At 55.0% G+C, this 18,088-nt stretch overlaps 1 protein-coding gene across 3 annotated transcripts in view; it reads left to right on the top strand.

Annotated features, from left to right (window-relative positions):
• Positions 1-18,088, top strand: part of DNHD1 (dynein heavy chain domain 1) — a 210,088-nt gene that overhangs the window by 34,091 nt on the left and 157,909 nt on the right. For all 3 annotated transcript variants that reach the window (XM_030546775.1, XM_030546778.1, XM_030546776.1), the window contains exons 13-14: positions 3,024-3,181; positions 3,944-4,069. In XM_030546775.1, the coding sequence (XP_030402635.1) occupies positions 3,024-3,181; positions 3,944-4,069 (284 nt within the window). The remainder of the gene's footprint in view (positions 1-3,023; positions 3,182-3,943; positions 4,070-18,088) is intronic.

Raw genomic sequence — 18,088 nt, 5'->3', positions numbered from 1 at the left:
GGGGTAATGGGCTGTTAGTAAGGGGGGAGCTGTGGACTCTGGGAGTGTGCGACTGGTGATGGGGGCAGTAATGGGCCGTTAGTAAGGGGGGAGCTGTGGACTCTGGGAGTGTGCGGCTGGTGATGGGGGGGCTAATGGGCCGTTAGTAAGGGGGGAGCTGTGGACTCTGGGAGTGTGCGGCTGGTGATGGGGGGGTAATGGGCCGTTAGTAAGGGGGGAGCTGTGGACTCTAGGAGTGTGCGGCTGGTGATGGGGGGGGTAATGGGCCGTTAGTAAGGGGGGAGCTGTGGACTCTGGGAGTGTGTGGCTGGTGATGGGGGGGGTAATGGGCCGTTAGTAAGGGGGGAGCTGTGGACTCTGGGAGTCTGCGGCTGGTGATGGGGGGGTAATGGGCCGTTAGTAAGGGGGGAGCTGTGGACTCTGGGAGTGTGCGGCTGGTGATGGGGGGGGTAATGGGCCGTTAGTAAGGGGGGAGCTGTGGACTCTGGGAGTGTGCGGCTGGTGATGGGGGGGTAATGGGCCGTTAGTAAGGGGGGAGCTGTGGACTCTGGGAGTGTGCGACTGGTGATGGAGGGGGGAATGGGCCGTTAGTAAGGGGGGAGCTGTGGACTCTGGGAGTGTGCGGCTGGTGATGGGGGGGGTAATGGGCCGTTAGTAAGGGGGGAGCTGTGGACTCTGGGAGTGTGCGGCTGGTGATGGGGGGGGGTAATGGGCCGTTAGTAAGGGGGGAGCTGTGGACTCTGGGAGTGTGTGGCTGGTAATAGGGGGGGAATGGGCCGTTAGTAAGGGGGGAGCTGTGGACTCTGGGAGTGTGCGGCTGGTGATGGGGGGGTAATGGGCCGTTAGTAAGGGGGGAGCTGTGGACGCTAGGAGTGTGCGGCTGGTGATGGGGGGGTAATGGGCTGTAGTAAGGGGGGAGCTGTGGACTCTAGGAGTGTGCGGCTGGTGATGGGGGGGTAATGGGCTGTAGTAAGAGGGGAGCTGTGGACTCTGGGAGTGTGCGGCTGGTGATGGGGGGGTAATGGGCCGTTAGTAAGGGGGGAGCTGTGGACTCTGGGAGTGTGCGGCTGGTGATGGGGGGGTAATGGGCCGTTAGTAAGGGGGGAGCTGTGGACTCTGGGAGTGTGCGGCTGGTGATGGGGGGGGTAATGGGCCGTTAGTAAGGGGGGAGCTGTGGACTCTGGGAGTGTGCGGCTGGTGATGGGGGGGGTAATGGGCCGTTAGTAAGGGGGGAGCTGTGGACTCTGGGAGTGTGCGGCTGGTGACGGTGGGGGGGGGGTAATGGGCCGTTAGTAAGGGGGGAGCTGTGGACTCTGGGAGTGTGCGGCTGGTGACGGTGGGGGGGGGGTAATGGGCCGTTAGTAAGGGGGGAGCTGTGGACTCTGGGAGTGTGCGGCTGGTGATGGGGGGGGTAATGGGCCGTTAGTAAGGGGGGAGCTGTGGACTCTGGGAGTGTGCGGCTGGTGATGGGGGGGGTAATGGGCCGTTAGTAAGGGGGGAGCTGTGGACTCTGGGAGTGTGCGGCTGGTGATGGGGGGGGTAATGGGCCGTTAGTAAGGGGGGAGCTGTGGACTCTGGGAGTGTGCGGCTGGTGACGGTGGGGGGGGGTAATGGGCTGTTAGTAAGGGGGGAGCTGTGGATTCTGGGAGTGTGCGGCTGGTGATGGGGGGGGTAATGGGCCGTTAGTAAGGGGGGAGCAGTGGACTCTGGGAGTGTGCGGCTGGTGACGTGGGGGGGTAATGGGCCGTTAGTAAGGGGGGAGCTGTGGACTCTGGGAGTGTGCGGCTGGTGATGGGGGGGGTAATGGGCCGTTAGTAAGGGGGGAGCTGTGGACTCTAGGAGTGTGTGGCTGGTGATGGGGTGGGGTAATGGGCCGTTAGTAAGGGGGGAGCTGTGGACTCTAGGAGTGTGCGGCTGGTGATGGGGGGGTAATGGGCCGTTAGTAAGGGGGGAGCTGTGGACTCTGGGAGTGTGCGGCTGGTGACGGTGGGGGGGGTAATGGGCTGTTAGTAAGGGGGGAGCTGTGGACTCTGGGAGTGTGCGGCTGGTGACGGTGCGGGGGGGTAATGGGCCGTTAGTAAGGGGGGAGCAGTGGACTCTGGGAGTGTGCGGCTGGTGACGTGGGGGGGTAATGGGCCGTTAGTAAGGGGGGAGCTGTGGACTCTGGGAGTGTGCGGCTGGTGATGGGGGGGTAATGGGCCGTTAGTAAGGGGGGAGCTGTGGACTCTGGGAGTGTGCGGCTGGTGATGGGGGGGGGTAATGGGCCGTTAGTAAGGGGGGAGCTGTGGACTCTGGGAGTGTGCGGCTGGTGATGGGGGGGGTAATGTGCCGTTAGTAAGGGGGGAGCTGTGGACTCTGGGAGTGTGCGGCTGGTGATGGGGGGGGTAATGGGCCGTTAGTAAGGGGGGAGCTGTGGACTCTAGGAGTGTGTGACTGGTGACGGGGGGGTAATGGGCCATTAGTAAGGGGAGAGCTGTGGACTCTGGGAGTGTGCGGCTGGTGATGGGGGGGGGTAATGGGCCGTTAGTAAGGGGGCAGCTGTGGACTCTGGGAGTGTGCGACTGGTGATGGGGGGGGTAATGGGCCGTTAGTAAGGGGGGAGCTGTGGACTCTGGGAGTGTGCGGCTGGTGACGGTGGGGGGGGGTAATGGGCCGTTAGTAAGGGGGGAGCAGTGGACTCTAGGAGTGTGCGGCTGGTAATTGGGGGAGAACGGGCCCTTAGTAAGGGGGGAGCTGTGGACTCTGGGAGTGTGCGACTGGTGATGGAGGGGGGAATGGGCCGTTAGTAAGGGGGGAGCTGTGGACTCTGGGAGTGTGCGGCTGGTGATGTGGCGGGGTAATGGGCCGTTAGTAAGGGGGGAGCGGTGGTCACACATGGAGGGTTGGTGACGGGCCCAAGTTGGGGGGTCTCTGTGGTCACACACAAAGGGTTGGGGGTGCCTGTGGATGGGAAATTGGTGATGGGAGCAGCGCTGGCTGCCCTTGCCTCATGGGCTGATACCCGCTTGCTCCATGCCCCCCAGTGCCCCTGCTGTACTCCGTCATCAAAGAGATCCTCTCCCTGTTGTTCAGCGAGACGTCCCAGCGCAGCGAGATCCTCATTTCCCAGCTGGGTGGGGTCGTGCAGCTCTACCAGAGCGTCAGCACTGACATCTTCACCATCGCCAAGTGCTCCCAGAAGGTATGGCTGGAACAGACCTCCACGGACTCCATGCTCTGCTGGGCTTAGCCAGCTGTGGCCCAACACGCATTCCCACCGGTCCCACTGTTTTGTCCCACTCCACTCCTCTTTGAGCAGACTGAGGCTTCCCCTTCCCCATAGCACCGCCCCATGCCTTCAGCTGGATTGGCAGCCATCCCCAAGGAGCAAGAATTCAGCCCCACCACCCAAGCCAGGCACGCTGTATGGGGTCCCATGCTGGTGTAGCCGCAGAGAGGCTGGCTGCTGTTAGCAGGAGTCTCCCAGAGCAGTGGGCTTCAGAGCTAATAACCAGAACTGGGCAAATAGTCAGTTCACCAAAGAAACCTTGTCATGGCACTGAAACATGTACATTCCAGCTGAATTTGGTGACTAGTTTCAGATAAAAAAACCTGAAAATACAAGTGCCTGCAATGTGGAAGCAATCTGTTCCACCACTGCATTTTGTTCAGCCCAAACAAAGGAGTTTTGGTTTTTCATTTTATCCAGAGAAATGGACAAAATTCTGTTTGTTACATTTGTTTTTCCTGGGTTTTCATTCAGCATTGCACCCACAGTGCATCAGTCTCTCTGGAGACTCACGGCAGGTGTCTGTGCCAGACACACCCAGCGCAGCCCTGCCTCTCCAAGTTCAGTGAGTGGAGATCTGGGGCACTCAGCATGAGGGGCTGGGTGATCTGCTGGGAAGGCAGCAGATGGGTCCAGCCCCAGTCTAACAGAGAATGGCACTCACTCTTCCTGCAGCTGGAGCAATACCAGGGCCAGATGACAGAGCTGCAGGAGCGCGTGGAATATGTGCGAGCTCTGAACGAGGTGATCCGTCAGCACTTCCGCCCACTCAGCCTGAATGAGGAGAACCTGGAGAACCTGGTGAGCTCCCAGCAATGGCCTGCTCTGGGTTGTGAAGGGAGACTATAAGAACTGCCAGACTGGGTGAAACCATTATCTTGTCTACATCCTTAACATCAGTGACTTCATGTGGCAGTGAGTTCCACAGGCTATATATACCTTGTGTGAAAAAGTTTCTTTCCCGCCTTCCCTTATAATTGACAGTCCCCTTGTTCTTGTAATATGATCCAGAGACAACAGAAAACCCCAATCTCCTATTTCTTCTCCCATCAGTATTTGTAGACTTCTTCCAGTGCTTGCTCATGTCCATTCCGTATTAGGTGTGTGTGCTCGCCACAAGCATCGGTGCTGGAAGTTTTTCCCTTAGTGGTATCCATAGGGGCCTGGATCTGGCACCTTCTGGAGTGGCACACACATGCTGCGGTATAAGGGGCACCATCAGTGCCCCCCACCCTCAGTTCCTTCTATCTGCCAGTGAAGGTGCTGGAATGTCTGCTGCTTCCGCTAGCCTTTTTTTGCTTGCTTAAGTGTTTTGAACTTTTAGAATTAACAGTTTCCTTTAGTGTGTTAGTGTTTTTGCTTGATTGGTCCCAAACAGGACCTAGCCTAGGGATGGGGCATGCCCCGGTCCCTAGGCTTTAAGCCCTGTGATGGTTGCAAGAAACCGATGCACATCAGCGATCTGCATAATAGTTGCTTATGGTGTCTGGGCAAGTTGCATATAAGCAACAAGTGCCATATTTGCAAGTCCTTCAGACTAAGAAGGAGAGAGACTTCCATCTCAAAGCACTTCTAATGGAGTCAGCTCTAACTCTGGCACCAGAGCAATCGAGGTCTGGCTGTGCCCTGAGCACCACAGCATCAGAGTGGAGCGCCCCACCGGCGCCAATCCCTCTCCCCGGCATCTGCCAAGCGGGAGGGAAGAACTCCTACATCCCACAAGAGAAAGAAGAGGGCAGGGGGGAGCCAAGGCCAGAGAAGGGCGGCTTGATACCTCCTACTGGGAGCTGGGGCCTAGCTCAGGTCGAGTGGTCCAGCCTACCCCAACCCATGCCTGACAAGCCGGACAGTGATGAGGGCCTTCGTCAGAGATCCCATTGACACCTGAGGCCCTGCAGGCAGCACAGGATATCCTGGCACTACCAATGCCACCCACACCAGCTACGGCGTCACCTCGGTCTAGGGGTAAACACGCCTTGGGTCCTTTCTGTAGGTCTCCGGCTCAGCGGCGCTGCTCCCTATCGCAGGGGATGGCCCACCAGCGCTCACCTGCACAGAGCCACCCGGCCTCGAAAGCAGAGAGGCAGGCTTAGTGAAGCCCTCGTTGGTCTCTGAACTCAGGGCACCGTCCACAAGACTCAAGGCACACCTCACCGGTGACCTGGCACAGGCCTGTAGAGGTCCGCCCTTTCCGGCATCGACAGCGCAGGGACCGGCTCACTGCTTCACCCATGGTGCGTCACCAGTCATAGGCCCGGGACAGTCAGTCTCAGGAGCAGAGTCACCAGTATGCATTGCCACCACACAGATCCCCTAGATCGGGGGAAAAGTCTGCCTGGCAACTGAACCGCTAGATCCTGGTACTGGTCAAGCAGTGTGAGGCGTAGATCACCGGAGTGCCGTCGCAGATCCGCTGAATGCCACCAGTCTCCAGGGACTCACAGAAGAGATTCGTCCTGAGCAGAGAGCTCCCCATCCAGGCACAGGAATCTGCACTGCAGTGACCAGGATCACCGATTACTCGATCATGGTCACCCAAGAGCAACCACTCAGCCTCGAGCTCCAGCACAGGACTGGAGTCATTGTCGGCTTGCCAAAACCTGGCACCGGTGGTCCCCTCGATGTCAGCAGTACTGCCAACTGCCCAGAGCCAGTGGCCAGCTGTCTGGTACCCATGCAACCCCTGGGGCTTCACCCAACCTTCACAGGGGCTCAGGTCAGTGGCGGGGGCCTCGGACAAGCCATCGGCCTCAGTATCCTGCCCTCCCCCAGAGCCAGCTATTCCTGAGGAGAGAACCCCTCGGGCTCATGCAGACCCTGGGGATCAGCCAGCTGGACGTGTCAAACCCTGTGGTGCTGGCTTCCTCCTCATCTTTGCCTGATGAGTTGCCTCTAACTTGGGGCTCCAGGCGGAGGAGCTAGAGGAACCATTGGACTCCCTGTTCAATGTCCTCTGCCAGGGTGGCTCTGCCCCTCCATGAAGGGGTGTCTAAGATCACAAACGCCTTGTGGCAGACACCTTAATCCCTGCCGCCCATCTTCAAGAGGGCAGAAAGTACTTTGTACAGGCTAAGGGCCATGAGTACCTATTTATCCACCCGGCCCCAAGCTCCCTGGTAGTAGCAGCCATTAAAGAGTGGAAGAGACAAGGCCAACCGTGGGCCACTCCTAAGAATAAAGACTCAAAGAGGCTGGATTTGTTCAGATACAAAGTTTATTCATCCTCCAGTTGAGGGTGGCCAACCACCAAGCCCTTCTTGGCCGCTATGACTTCAATATGCGGCAAGCCATGGCCAAGTTTGAGGATTTGCTTTCCGAGGACACCAGAAAAGAGTTCTGGGCAATCCTCAGTGAGGGCAAGACTGCGGCCAGAGTGGCCCTGCTAACAGCCTCGGATACGGCAGACTCTGCGGCATGCACCATGGCCTCGGCCATCTCCATGCAGAGGGCCTCCTGGCTTCTTGACATGATTGAAATAACAGAAACTTGGTGGGGCAGTTCACATGACTGAAGCACTATCATGGATGGCTATAAACTGTACAGGAGGAAAGGTGAAGGAGTTGCATTGTATGTAAGAGAGCAGTATGATTGCTCAGAGGTCCAGTTTGAAACTGGAGAAAAGCCTGCTGAGAATCTTTGGGTAAAGTTTAGAGGTGAGAGCAACAAGGGTGATGTTGCAGTGCGCATGTGCTATAGACCACCGGATCAGAAGGATGAGGTAGACAAGGCTTTCTTTGGACAACTAACTGAAGTTTCCAGATCACAGGCCCTGGTTCTCATGGGGGACTTCAATCACCCTGATATCTGCTGGGAGAGCAATACAGCAGTGCACAGACAATCCAGGGAGTGTTTGGAGAGTATTGGGGACAACTTCCTGCTACAAGTGCTGGAGCAACCAAATAGGGGCTGTGCCCCTCTTAACCTGCTGCTTACAAACAGGGAGAAATTGGTAGGGGAAGTAGAAGTGGGTGGCAACCTAGGCAGCAGTGAGCATGAGATGGTTGAGTTCAGGATCCTAACAAAAGGAAGAAAGGAGAGGAGCAAACTACGGACCCTGGACTTCAGAAAAGCAGACTCTGACTCCCTCAGGGAACTGATGGGCAGGATCCCCTGGGAGACTAACAAGAGGGGGAAAGGAGTCCAGGAGAGCTGGCTGTATTTTAAAGACGCCTTATTGAGGGTGTAGGAACAAACTATCCTGAAGTGCAGGAAGAATTGTAAATATGGCAGGTGACCAGCTTGACTTAACAGTGAAATCCTTGCTGATCTTAAACACAAAAGTGAAGCTTACAATAAATGGGAAATTTGGACTGATGACTAGGGAGGAATATAAAAATATTGCTAGAGCATGCAGAGGTGTAATCAGGAAGGCCAGGATACAATTGGATTTGCAGCTCGCAAGGGATGTGAAGGGTAACAAAGAAGGGTTTCTACTGGTATGTTAGCAACAAGAAGAAGGTCAGGGAAAGGGTGGGCCCCTTACTGAATGGGGGAAGCAACCTAGTGACAGAGGATGTGGAAAAAGCTGAAGTACTCAACGCTTTTCTTGCCTTCGTCTTCACAGACCAGATCAGCTCCCAGGCTGCTGGACTGGGCAGCACAGCATGGGGAGGAGGTGAGCAGCCCTCAGTAGTGAAAGAACAGGTTAAGGACTGTTTAGAAAAGCTGGACATGCACAAGTCCCTGGGTCCAGATCCAATGCATCCAAGGGTGCTGAGGGAGTTGGTGGATGTGATTGCAGAGCCATTGGCCATTATCTTTGAAAACTCATGGCGATCGGGGGAAGCCCCGGACAATTGGAAAAAAGCAAATATAGTGCCCATATTTTAAAAAGGGAAAAAAGAGAACCTGAGGAATTACAGACCAGTCAGTCTCACCTCAGTCCCTGGAAAAATCATAGAGCAGGTCCTCAAGGAATCCATTCTGAAGCACTTGGAGGAGAGGAAGGCGATCAGGAACAGTCAACACGGATTCACCAAGGGCAAGTCATGCCTGACCAACCTGGTTGCCTTCAATGATGAGATAACTCTGTGGATATGGGGAAAGTGGTTGATGTGATATATCTTGACTTTAGCAAAGCTTTTGTTACAGTCTTCCACAGTATTATTGCCAGCAAGTTAAAAAAGTATGGATTGGATGAATGGACTACAAGGTGGATAGAAAACTGGCTAGATCGTCGGGCTCAATGAGTAGTGATCAATGGCTCAGTGTCTAGTTGGCAGCCGGTATCAAGTGGAGTGCCCCAAGGGTCGGTCATTGGGCCAATTTTGTTCAACATCTTTATTAATGATCTGGATAATGGGATTAATTGCACCCTCAGCAAGTTCGCAGGTGACACTAACATGGGGGGAGAGGTAGATAGGCTGGAGAGTAGGGATATGGTCCAGAGTGGCCTAGACAAATTGCAGGATTGGACCAAAAGAAATCTGATGAGGTTCAAGAAGGACAAGTGCAGAGTCCTGCATTTATGAAGGAAGAATCCTATGCACTGCTACACATTAGGGACCGACTGGCTAAGCAGCAGTTCTGCAGAAAAGGACCTGAAGATTACAGTGGATAAAAAGCTGGATATGAGTCAGCAGTGTGCCTTGGTTGCCAAGAAGACCAATGGCATATTGGGCTGTATTAGTAGGAGCATCACCAGCAGATCGAGGGAAGTGATTATTTCCCTCAATTCAGCACTGGTGAGGCCACATCTGGAGTATTATGTCCAGTTTTGGTCCCCCCACTATAGAAGGGATGTGGACAAATTGGAGAGAGTCCAGTGGAGGGCACCAAAAATTATTAGGGGGCTAGGGCACATGAGTTATTAGGAGAGGCTGAGGGAACTGGAGTTACTTAGTCTGCAGAAAAGAAGAGTGAGGGGGGAGGTTTAGGTTGGATATTAGGGAAAAAAAATCACTAGGAGGGTGGTGAAGCACTGGAATGGATTACCTAGGGATGTGGTGGAATCTCCATCCTTAGAGGTTTTTAAGGTCAGGCTTGACAAAGCCCTGGCTGGGATGATTTAATTGGGAACTGGTCCTGCTTTGAACAGGGGGTTGGACTAGATACCTCCTGAGATCCCTTCCAACCCTGATATTCTTTGATAGTATGATTCTTCTTTCGGGTTTGTCATTGGAGGCCTGGCAGTCTATACAGGATCTCCCCTTTGACAGCCAGGTGCTGTTTGCTGAGCAGACAGACAATAAATTACATGGTTAATTTGTGTTGATGGGAGAGCTCTCTCCCATCGGCATAGCGCATCTGGTGGCTGATGTAACACTGTAGTGTAAACTTGCCTTAAGACTGATCCAAAGAACTATCCCTGAGGAACTGCACTAGTAACCTCCCTCCAGCCTGACAGTTCACCTTTCAGTCCTACCCGTTGTTGTCTCCCCTTTAACCAGTTCCTTATCCACCTTTCAATTCTCATATTAATCCCCATCCTCTCCAATTTAACGGATGATTTCTAGGGCTTTCAAGTGATTAAAAAAATGAATCGAGTGTTTAAAAAAATTAATCATGCTCAATCACGTGATTAATTGTACCGTTAACAATAGAAGACCATTTATTTTAAATATTTTTGGATGTTTACTAAATTTTCAAATATATTAATTTCAATTGCAGCACAGAACAGAAAGTGTACAGTGCTCACTTTATATTTATTTTTCATTACAAATATTTGCACTGTAAAAAACAAAAAAATGTATTTTTCAATTCACCTAATACAAGCACTGTAGTGCAATCTGTTTATCATGAAAGTTGGACCTACAAATGTAGAATTATGTAAAAAAAAAGCTGAAATAAAAAATAAAACAATGTAAAATTTTAGAGCCTACAAGTCCACTCAGTCCTACTTCTTGGTCAGCCAATCAGTCTGGCAAACAAGGTTGGTTACAATTTGCAGGAGATAATGCTGCCTCCTTCTTGTTTACAATGTCACCTGGAAGTGAGAACAGGCATTCGCATGACACTGTTGTAGGTGGCATAGCAAGATATTTACGTGCTAGATGCGCTAAAGATTTATATGTCCCTTCATGCTTCAACCACCATTCCAGAGGGCGTGCTTCCATGCTGATAATGGGTTCTGCTTGATAACAATCCAAAGCAATGCACACTGACGCATGTTCATTTTCATCATGAATCAGATGCCCCCAGCAGAAGGTTGATTTTCTTTTTTGGTAGTTTGGGTTCTGTAGTTTCCGCATCAGAGTGTTGCTCTTTTAAGACTTCTAAAAGGATGCTCCACACCTCATTCCTCTCAGAGTTCAGATGGCACTTCAGATTCTTCTTCGAGTGATTGCTCACATCCATTCCAGTTAGGTGTGCACGCCGCGCGTGCACGTTCGTCGGAAACTTTTTTACCCTAGCAACTCCAGTGGGCCGGCAGGTCGCCCCCTAGAGTGGCGCCGCCATGGCGCTCCATATATACCCCTGCCGGCCCACCCGCTCCTCAGTTCCTTCTTACCGCCGTGTCGGTCGTTGGAACTGTGGAGCGCGGCATAGCTGTCCTCCACATCCCTAGCTCTCCTTGTTAACTCTCGTTAATTGTTATAGTTGTTAGTTAGATTGTTAAGTGTAGTTAGTGAGTAATTAAGTGTCAATAGTGTTGTAGATAGTTATTCGCCGGGGGCTGTAGCCCTTTCCGGCACCCGGCTCCGGGCTCATGCCTGGTTCGCCGGGCTTCAAGCAGTGCGCGGCCTGTAGGAAGCCTATGCCTACTAGCGACCCCCACGACGCGTGCCTGAAGTGCCTGGGGGAATCGCACAGATCGGACAAGTGCCGCATCTGCAAGGCTTTCAAGCCCAGGACAAAAAAGGAGAGGGATCAAAGACTTAGGACTCTCCTTATGGAAGCGGCACTTGACCCGGCAGCTTCGCAGGCCGTGATCTCGGCGCCGGCACCGGATCGCACCGGCACCGGGAAGACTCCCCGGCACCGACCTTCTCCGGCACCGGGTACAGAGCCGAGACAGTCAGTGTCTGCTACCCCAGCCAGGCAGACCCGACTGGAACGCCCGGCTTCGACATCGGCCGCGGCGCCGCCGGCACCGTCGACTCCGGGCCCGGCGGGTCCGTCGAGTCCGGTGCCGCCGAGCTCCCCCATAAGATCTGGGGTTGAGCTAGTGGTCCCATCCACGCCGGAGACCTTCGCCTCGGCACGGGACCTTATTGCCCTAACGGAGCCTACTCAGCCGCCACCCCCGGTACCTCCGGTGCGGGTCGCGTCTAGAGGCAAGCCCATGATGTCGGCACCGTCTCGGGACTCGCGCTCACGATCCCGGTCCCGACGCCAAGCCAGATCAAGATCTCGCCGCCGCTCGCAGTCCCGGCACCGCTCCCCTCGGCGGTACCGGTCGCACTCGCGGCATCGATCGACCTCCAGACGGTCGCGCTCGGACTCCAGCCGCCGATACCGGCACCGTGACTCCAGGAGCCAGTCCCGCCGTCACGCACCGCACCGGTCGACCTCCCGGCACCGAGCTGGTAGCAGGTCCCGGTCCCGGTCCCGGTCGACCTCCCGGCACCGCGTCGGTGGCAGGTCCCGGTCCCGATCCCGGCACCGAAGCGGCGGCCGGTACCGGTCCAGATCCCGGCACCGAGACAGAACCCGGTACCGGTCCCGTTCCCGGCACCGCTATGACTCCCGGTACCGATCCCCGGCACCGAGAAGACCTTCGCTGCCGACTCGCGCTGACCCTTACCAACCAGGGTTGGCCCCGCCATGGCCTTCTAGGCAGCCGTCGGTGTCTTCGCAGACGGACAGCGGGTATGCGTTGGGCACCGACCGGCAGGCGGCGCTGTTCCAAGACCCGCCGCAACAGGACCAAGGTCCGCAGCAGTGGGGGTTTTGGACCCCATGGGCATACCATCAAGCCCAGGGCCCCCAACAGCTTCCTGTCAGGCCGGCGACAGCGGAGCACAGGGTGCCTGAAGCCTCGTTGTCTCGCCCCCCTCCCTCCCCGGATGGAGAGGAGGGATCCAAGCAGCAAGACTCCGCTCTGGCTCCTGAGACAGAGGCGAGGGCCGAGGGAGACCCCCCATTGGACACTTTCTTGCCGGGGGTCTCCTCATCCTCCTCCCCTGATGAAGCGGTGGCTGGCACCTCCTCTAGTAGCCCCCCTCCGCTGGATCTCAGGGCGCACCAAGACCTCCTTAGGCGAGTAGCTCAGAATCTGAGCCTGCAAGCCGAGGAGGTCTCTGAGGTCGAGGATCCGATTGTCACCATCCTCTCGTCGGATGCTCCCACCAGAGTCGCCCTGCCTTTCATTAGGACGATCCAGGCCAACGCCAACACAATCTGGCAGTCACCGGCCTCCATCCCCCCTACGGCGAGAGGTGTCGAGAGGAAGTACATGGCCCCCTCCAAAGGCTACGAGTACCTCCATGTCCACCCGACACCGGGTTCCCTCGTGGTGCAATCGGTGAATGACAGGGAGCGTCATGGACAGGAAGCTCCAGCCCCAAAATCCAGGGAGGCCAGGCGTATGGACCTCCTTGGACGTAAGGTCTACTCGGCCGGGGCCCTGCAGCTCAGGGTTTCGAACCAACAAGCCCTGCTCAGTAGGTACGCGTTCAACTCCTGGGTGGCAGTGGACAAATTTAAAGAGCTGCTGCCACAGGACGCCCGCCAGGAGTTTGCGGCCATCCTAGACGAGGGCAAGAAGGTTGCACGAACATCGTTGCAAGCTTCGTTGGACGCTGCAGACTCGGCTGCCCGCGCCCTCGCCTCGGGGGTAACGATGCGCCGTATCTCCTGGCTGCAGGTCTCTGGCCTTCCACCGGAGCTCCAACATACCATCCAGGACCTCCCGTTTGAAGGCCAGGGCCTGTTTTCAGAAAAGACAGACCCGAGACTTAAGAGTCTCAAGGACAATCGGGTCATTATGCGCTCCCTAGGGATGCATACGCCGGGAACGCAACGCAGACCCTTCCGGCCACAGCAGCAATAGCAGCGCAGGCCATACCCCCAGTTCCGCCAACGGCAGGACCTCAATAGGCGCCGTGGCAGGAATGGAAGGCGTAGGCATTCGGGGAACCAAGGGGGGCAGAATCAAAGCTCCTCTAAGTCCCCGCCTGGACCCAAGCCTTCATTTTGAAGGTGCGCCCGAGGGCGCAGTAACAGTTTCCCCCACAGATCCTTCCCCCTCGTTTTCCAACCGCCTTTCGTTTTTCCTTCCGGCATGGACCCAAATAACATCGGACCGCTGGGTCTTGCGTACGGTGCAGACGGGATACCGCCTGCAGTTTACATCGTTTCCTCCTTCCCGCCCCCCTTCCTCGTCACTCTTCAGGGACCCCTCTCATGAGCAATTCCTTCGACAGGAGGTTCGGACGCTCCTCGACAAAGGAGCTATAGAGGTGGTTCCGGAAAACGAGAAAGGCAAGGGGTTTTACTCCCGCTACTTTCTGATCCCCAAGGCCAAGGGAGGCCTCAGGCCTATCCTCGACCTGCGAGAGCTCAACAAATACCTGGTGAAGTTGAAGTTCCGCATGGTATCCCTGGGGACCATTATCCCATCCCTGGATCCGGGAGACTGGTACGCCGCCCTCGACATGCAGGACGCTTACTTTCACGTTGCCATTTGGCCACACCACAGACGACTCCTTTGTTTCGTGGTGGGCCCCCTTCACTACCAATTTGCAGTCCTCCCATTTGGCCTTTCCACGGCCCCGAGGGTCTTTACGAAATGCATGGCAGTCGTTGTGGCACATCTTCGGCGCAATCGTATCCACGTGTTCCCTTACCTAGACAATTGGTTAATTCGGGGCACGTCGGAACTGCAGGTTTGCAGCCACGTCCGCGTGATCACCGGCCTGTTTGCTACCTTGGGCCTCATGATCAACGTGGACAAGTCCACTCTGATTCCCACGCAGAGGGTGGAGTTCATCGGGGCCGTCCTGGACGCCACCGTCGCCAGGGCTCTTCTACCGTTGCCGAGGTACCAGGCATTGTCGGCGATCGTTCATCGGTTGCTGGCAGCCCCCTTAACATCCATACGGACATGTCTAGCCCTGTTAGGCCATATGGCACCATGCACGTTTGTGACCGGTCATGCTCGGCTCCGCATGAGGCCCCTCCAGTTGTGGCTCATCGAACATTACCGTCCGGCAAGGCAGCCGCTGGACATGCTGATCACTATCCCCCAGGGGGTGTTGGATTCTCTCGATTGGTGGCTGAACCAGTCGGTGGTATGTGCGGGGCTCCCCTTCCACCCGCCTCAGCCCTCGGTGTCCCTGACAACGGATGCCTCGGATCTTGGCTGGGGGGCCCACCTGGGAACCCTGAGAACACAGGGCCTGTGGTCCCCGCAGGAGGTGAAGTTGCATATCAACATGCGGGAGTTGAGAGCGGTCCGCCTTGCTTGTCAAACATTCTGTCACCAGCTCCAAGGTCGTTGTGTCGCGGTGTTTACCGACAACACGACGACCATGTACTATATCAACAAGCAGGGCGGCACCAGATCCTCTCCCCTATGTCACGAGGCGATGCGACTCTGGGACTTTTGCGTAGCCCACTCCATTCACCTCACGGCTTCCTTCCTCCCCGGAGTACGGAACACGCTGGCGGATCGCCTGAGCAGATCCTTCCTATCACACGAGTGGTCCCTTCGCCCGGACGTCGCCCTCTCCATCTTCCAGAGGTGGGGTTATCCCCGTGTGGACCTCTTCGCGTCCAGGGGGAACAGGAAATGCCAGGCGTTCTGCTCCTTTCAGGGCAGAGAACCCGGGTCTATAGCGGATGCCTTCCTTATTCCATGGACGACCCACTTGTGCTACGCGTTTCCCCCTTTCCCTCTGGTCCACAGAGTCCTTCTGAAGGTGCGCAGGGACAGGGCTCACGTGATCATGGTAGCCCCGGCATGGCCCAGGCAACATTGGTACCCCATGCTGCTGGACCTGGCCATAGCCGACCCAATCCTCCTGCCCCTTCACCCGGACCTGATTACCCAGGAGAACGGGTCTCTCTGTCACCCGGACCTGCAGTCGCTGCACCTAGCGGCGTGGTTCCTGCATGGCTGACCGGTTCTGAACTGCGCTGCTCCACGCCGGTACGGGAGGTGCTTTTGGGCAGCAGGAAGCCTTCCACGAGAGCGACATACTCGGCCAAGTGGAAGCGTTTCTCCTGTTGGTGTGTGGAGAAAGGTCTCCGCCCTATGGAAGTTTCGGTGGCCAATATCTTAGACTATGTTTGGTCCCTCAAACAACAGGGTCTAGCGATATCATCGTTGCGGGTCCACCTGGCAGCTATCTCCACCTTTCACCCGGGTGGGGATGGCCGCTCCGTTTTTTCTCACCCGACGGTGTCTAGATTCCTTAAGGGGCTAGAACGTTTATACTCTAACGTCCGCCTCCCTGCTCCAACATGGGATCTTAACCTAGTGTTATCTCGGCTCATGGGGCCCCCCTTCGAGCCGCTAGCTACTTGCTCCCTACTTTATCTCTCTTGGAAGACTGCCTTTTTAGTTGCTATCACCTCAGCTAGGCGGGTGTCGGAACTCCGGGCTCTTGTGGTAGACCCCCCCGTATACAGTCTTCCACAAAGATAAGGTACAGCTGAGACCACACCCTGCCTTTCTCCCCAAGGTTGTCTCAACCTTCCACATCAACCAAGAGATATTCCTCCCGGTTTTTTTCCCGAAGCCTCACGCTTCAGGCAGGGAGCAACAACTCCACTCGCTTGATGTCCGTAGGGCTCTCGCGTTCTATGTGGAGAGGACCAAGCCCTTCCGCAAATCCCCCCAGCTTTTCGTGGCAGTAGCGGACCGCATGAAGGGGCTTCCTATCTCCTCACAGAGGTTGTCCTCTTGGGTTACGTCCTGTATCAGGACCTGCTATGAGTTGGCCCATGTTCCTACGGGCCGTGTGACTGCGCACTCTACCAGGGCGCAGGCGTCGTCGCTGGCTTTCCTCGCCCGAGTGCCCATCCAGGAGATCTGTCGGGCAGCGACCTGGTCATCGGTCCACACCTTTGCTTCCCACTACGCCCTGGTCCAGCAGTCGAGGGAAGACGCGGCCTTTGGATCTGCAGTGCTCCATGCCGCGACTTCTCACTCCGACCCCACCGCCTACGTAAGGCTTGGGATTCACCTAACTGGAATGGATGTGAGCAATCACTCGAAGAAGAAAAGACGGTTACTCACCTTTGTAACTGTTGTTCTTCGAGATGTGTTGCTCACATCCATTCCACACCCGCCCTCCTTCCCCACTGTCGGAGTAGCCGGCAAGAAGGAACTGAGGAGCGGGTGGGCCGGCAGGGGTATATATGGAGCGCCATGGCGGCGCCACTCTAGGGGGCGACCTGCCGGCCCATTGGAGTTGCTATGGTAAAAAAGTTTCCGACGAACGTGCACGCGCGGCGCGCACACCTAACTGGTATGGATGTGAGCAACACATCTCGAAGAACAACAGTTACAAAGGTGAGTAACCGTCTTTTCTTAAACCTTGGGTCGAGCACTGTATCTATCCTTAGAAATCTCACGTTGGTACCTTCTTTGCGTTTTGTCAAATCTGCTGTGAAAGTATTCTTAAAACGAACATATGCTGGGTCATCATCCGAGACTGCTATAACATGATATATGTGGCAGCATGCAGGTAAAACAGAGCAGGAGACCTACAATTCTCCCTCCAAGGAGTACAGTCACAAATGTAATTGACACATTCTTTTTTTAATGAACATCATCAGCATGGAAGCATGTCCTCTGGAATGGTGGCCGAAGCATGGAAGGGACATACAAATGTTCAGCATCTCTGGCATATAAATACCTTGCAGGGCCGGCTACAAAAGTGCCATGTGAGCGCCTGTTCTCACTTTCAGGTGACACTGTAAATAAGAAGCAGGCAGCAGTATCTCCTGTCAATGTAAACAAACTGTACCCACCTGGGGAAGTGAGGAAACATTGACAGAGTGAGGTGGGTACCCAGAAGTCACCTCTACAGGACAGGCTCAACAAGGAAAATAACAGAACACCACTGGCTATCATGTACAGCCCCCAACTAAAGCCTCTCCAGCACGTCATCAGCGATCTACAACCTATCCTGAAGGACAATCCCTCACTCTCACAGACCTTGGGAGACTGGCCAGTCCTCACTTATAGACAGCCCCCGAACCTGAAGCAAATACTCACCAGCAACCACACCACAGCACAGAAACACTAACCTAGGAACCAATCCCTGTAACAAACCCCATTGTCCACTCTGTCCCCATGTCTACTCTAGTGACACTATCATAGGCTCCTACCACATCAGCCACACCATCAAGGGCTCATTCACCTGCACATCTACTAATGTGATCTGTGCCAGCAATGCCCCTCTGCCATGTATATTGGCCAAACTGATCAGTCTCCATGTAAAAGAATAAATGGACACAAATCAGACATCAGGAATGGTAACATACAAAAGCCAGTAGGAGGACACTTCAGTCTCCCTGGACATTCAATAATAGATTTAAAAGTAGCCATTCTTCAACAAGAAAAACTTCAAAAACAGTCTTCAAAGAGAAACTGCAGAGCTACAATTCATTTGCAAATTTAACACCATTAATTTGGGCTTGAATAGGGACTGGGAGTGGCTGGCTCACTACAAAAGCAATTTTCCCTCTCTTGGTATTGATACCTCCGCCTCAATTATTGGGAGTGGATTACATCCACTCTGACTGAATTGTCCTTCTCATGACTGTTTCTCCACTTGTAAGGTAACTCCCTTCTCTTCATGTGCCAGCATGTTTATGTCTACATCTGTAATTTTCACTCCATGCATCTGAAGAAGTGGGTTTTTTACCCACGAAATCAAAAACAATAACATAAAGTGAGCTCTGTGCCCTTTGTACTCTGTGTTG

This window comes from Gopherus evgoodei, unplaced genomic scaffold (genome assembly GCF_007399415.2).
Source record: "Gopherus evgoodei ecotype Sinaloan lineage unplaced genomic scaffold, rGopEvg1_v1.p scaffold_49_arrow_ctg1, whole genome shotgun sequence".
Classification (NCBI taxonomy): domain Eukaryota; kingdom Metazoa; phylum Chordata; order Testudines; family Testudinidae; genus Gopherus; species Gopherus evgoodei.
Note: the sequence above shows the minus strand (reverse complement) of the source record. Positions and strands in the feature narration are given on the sequence as shown.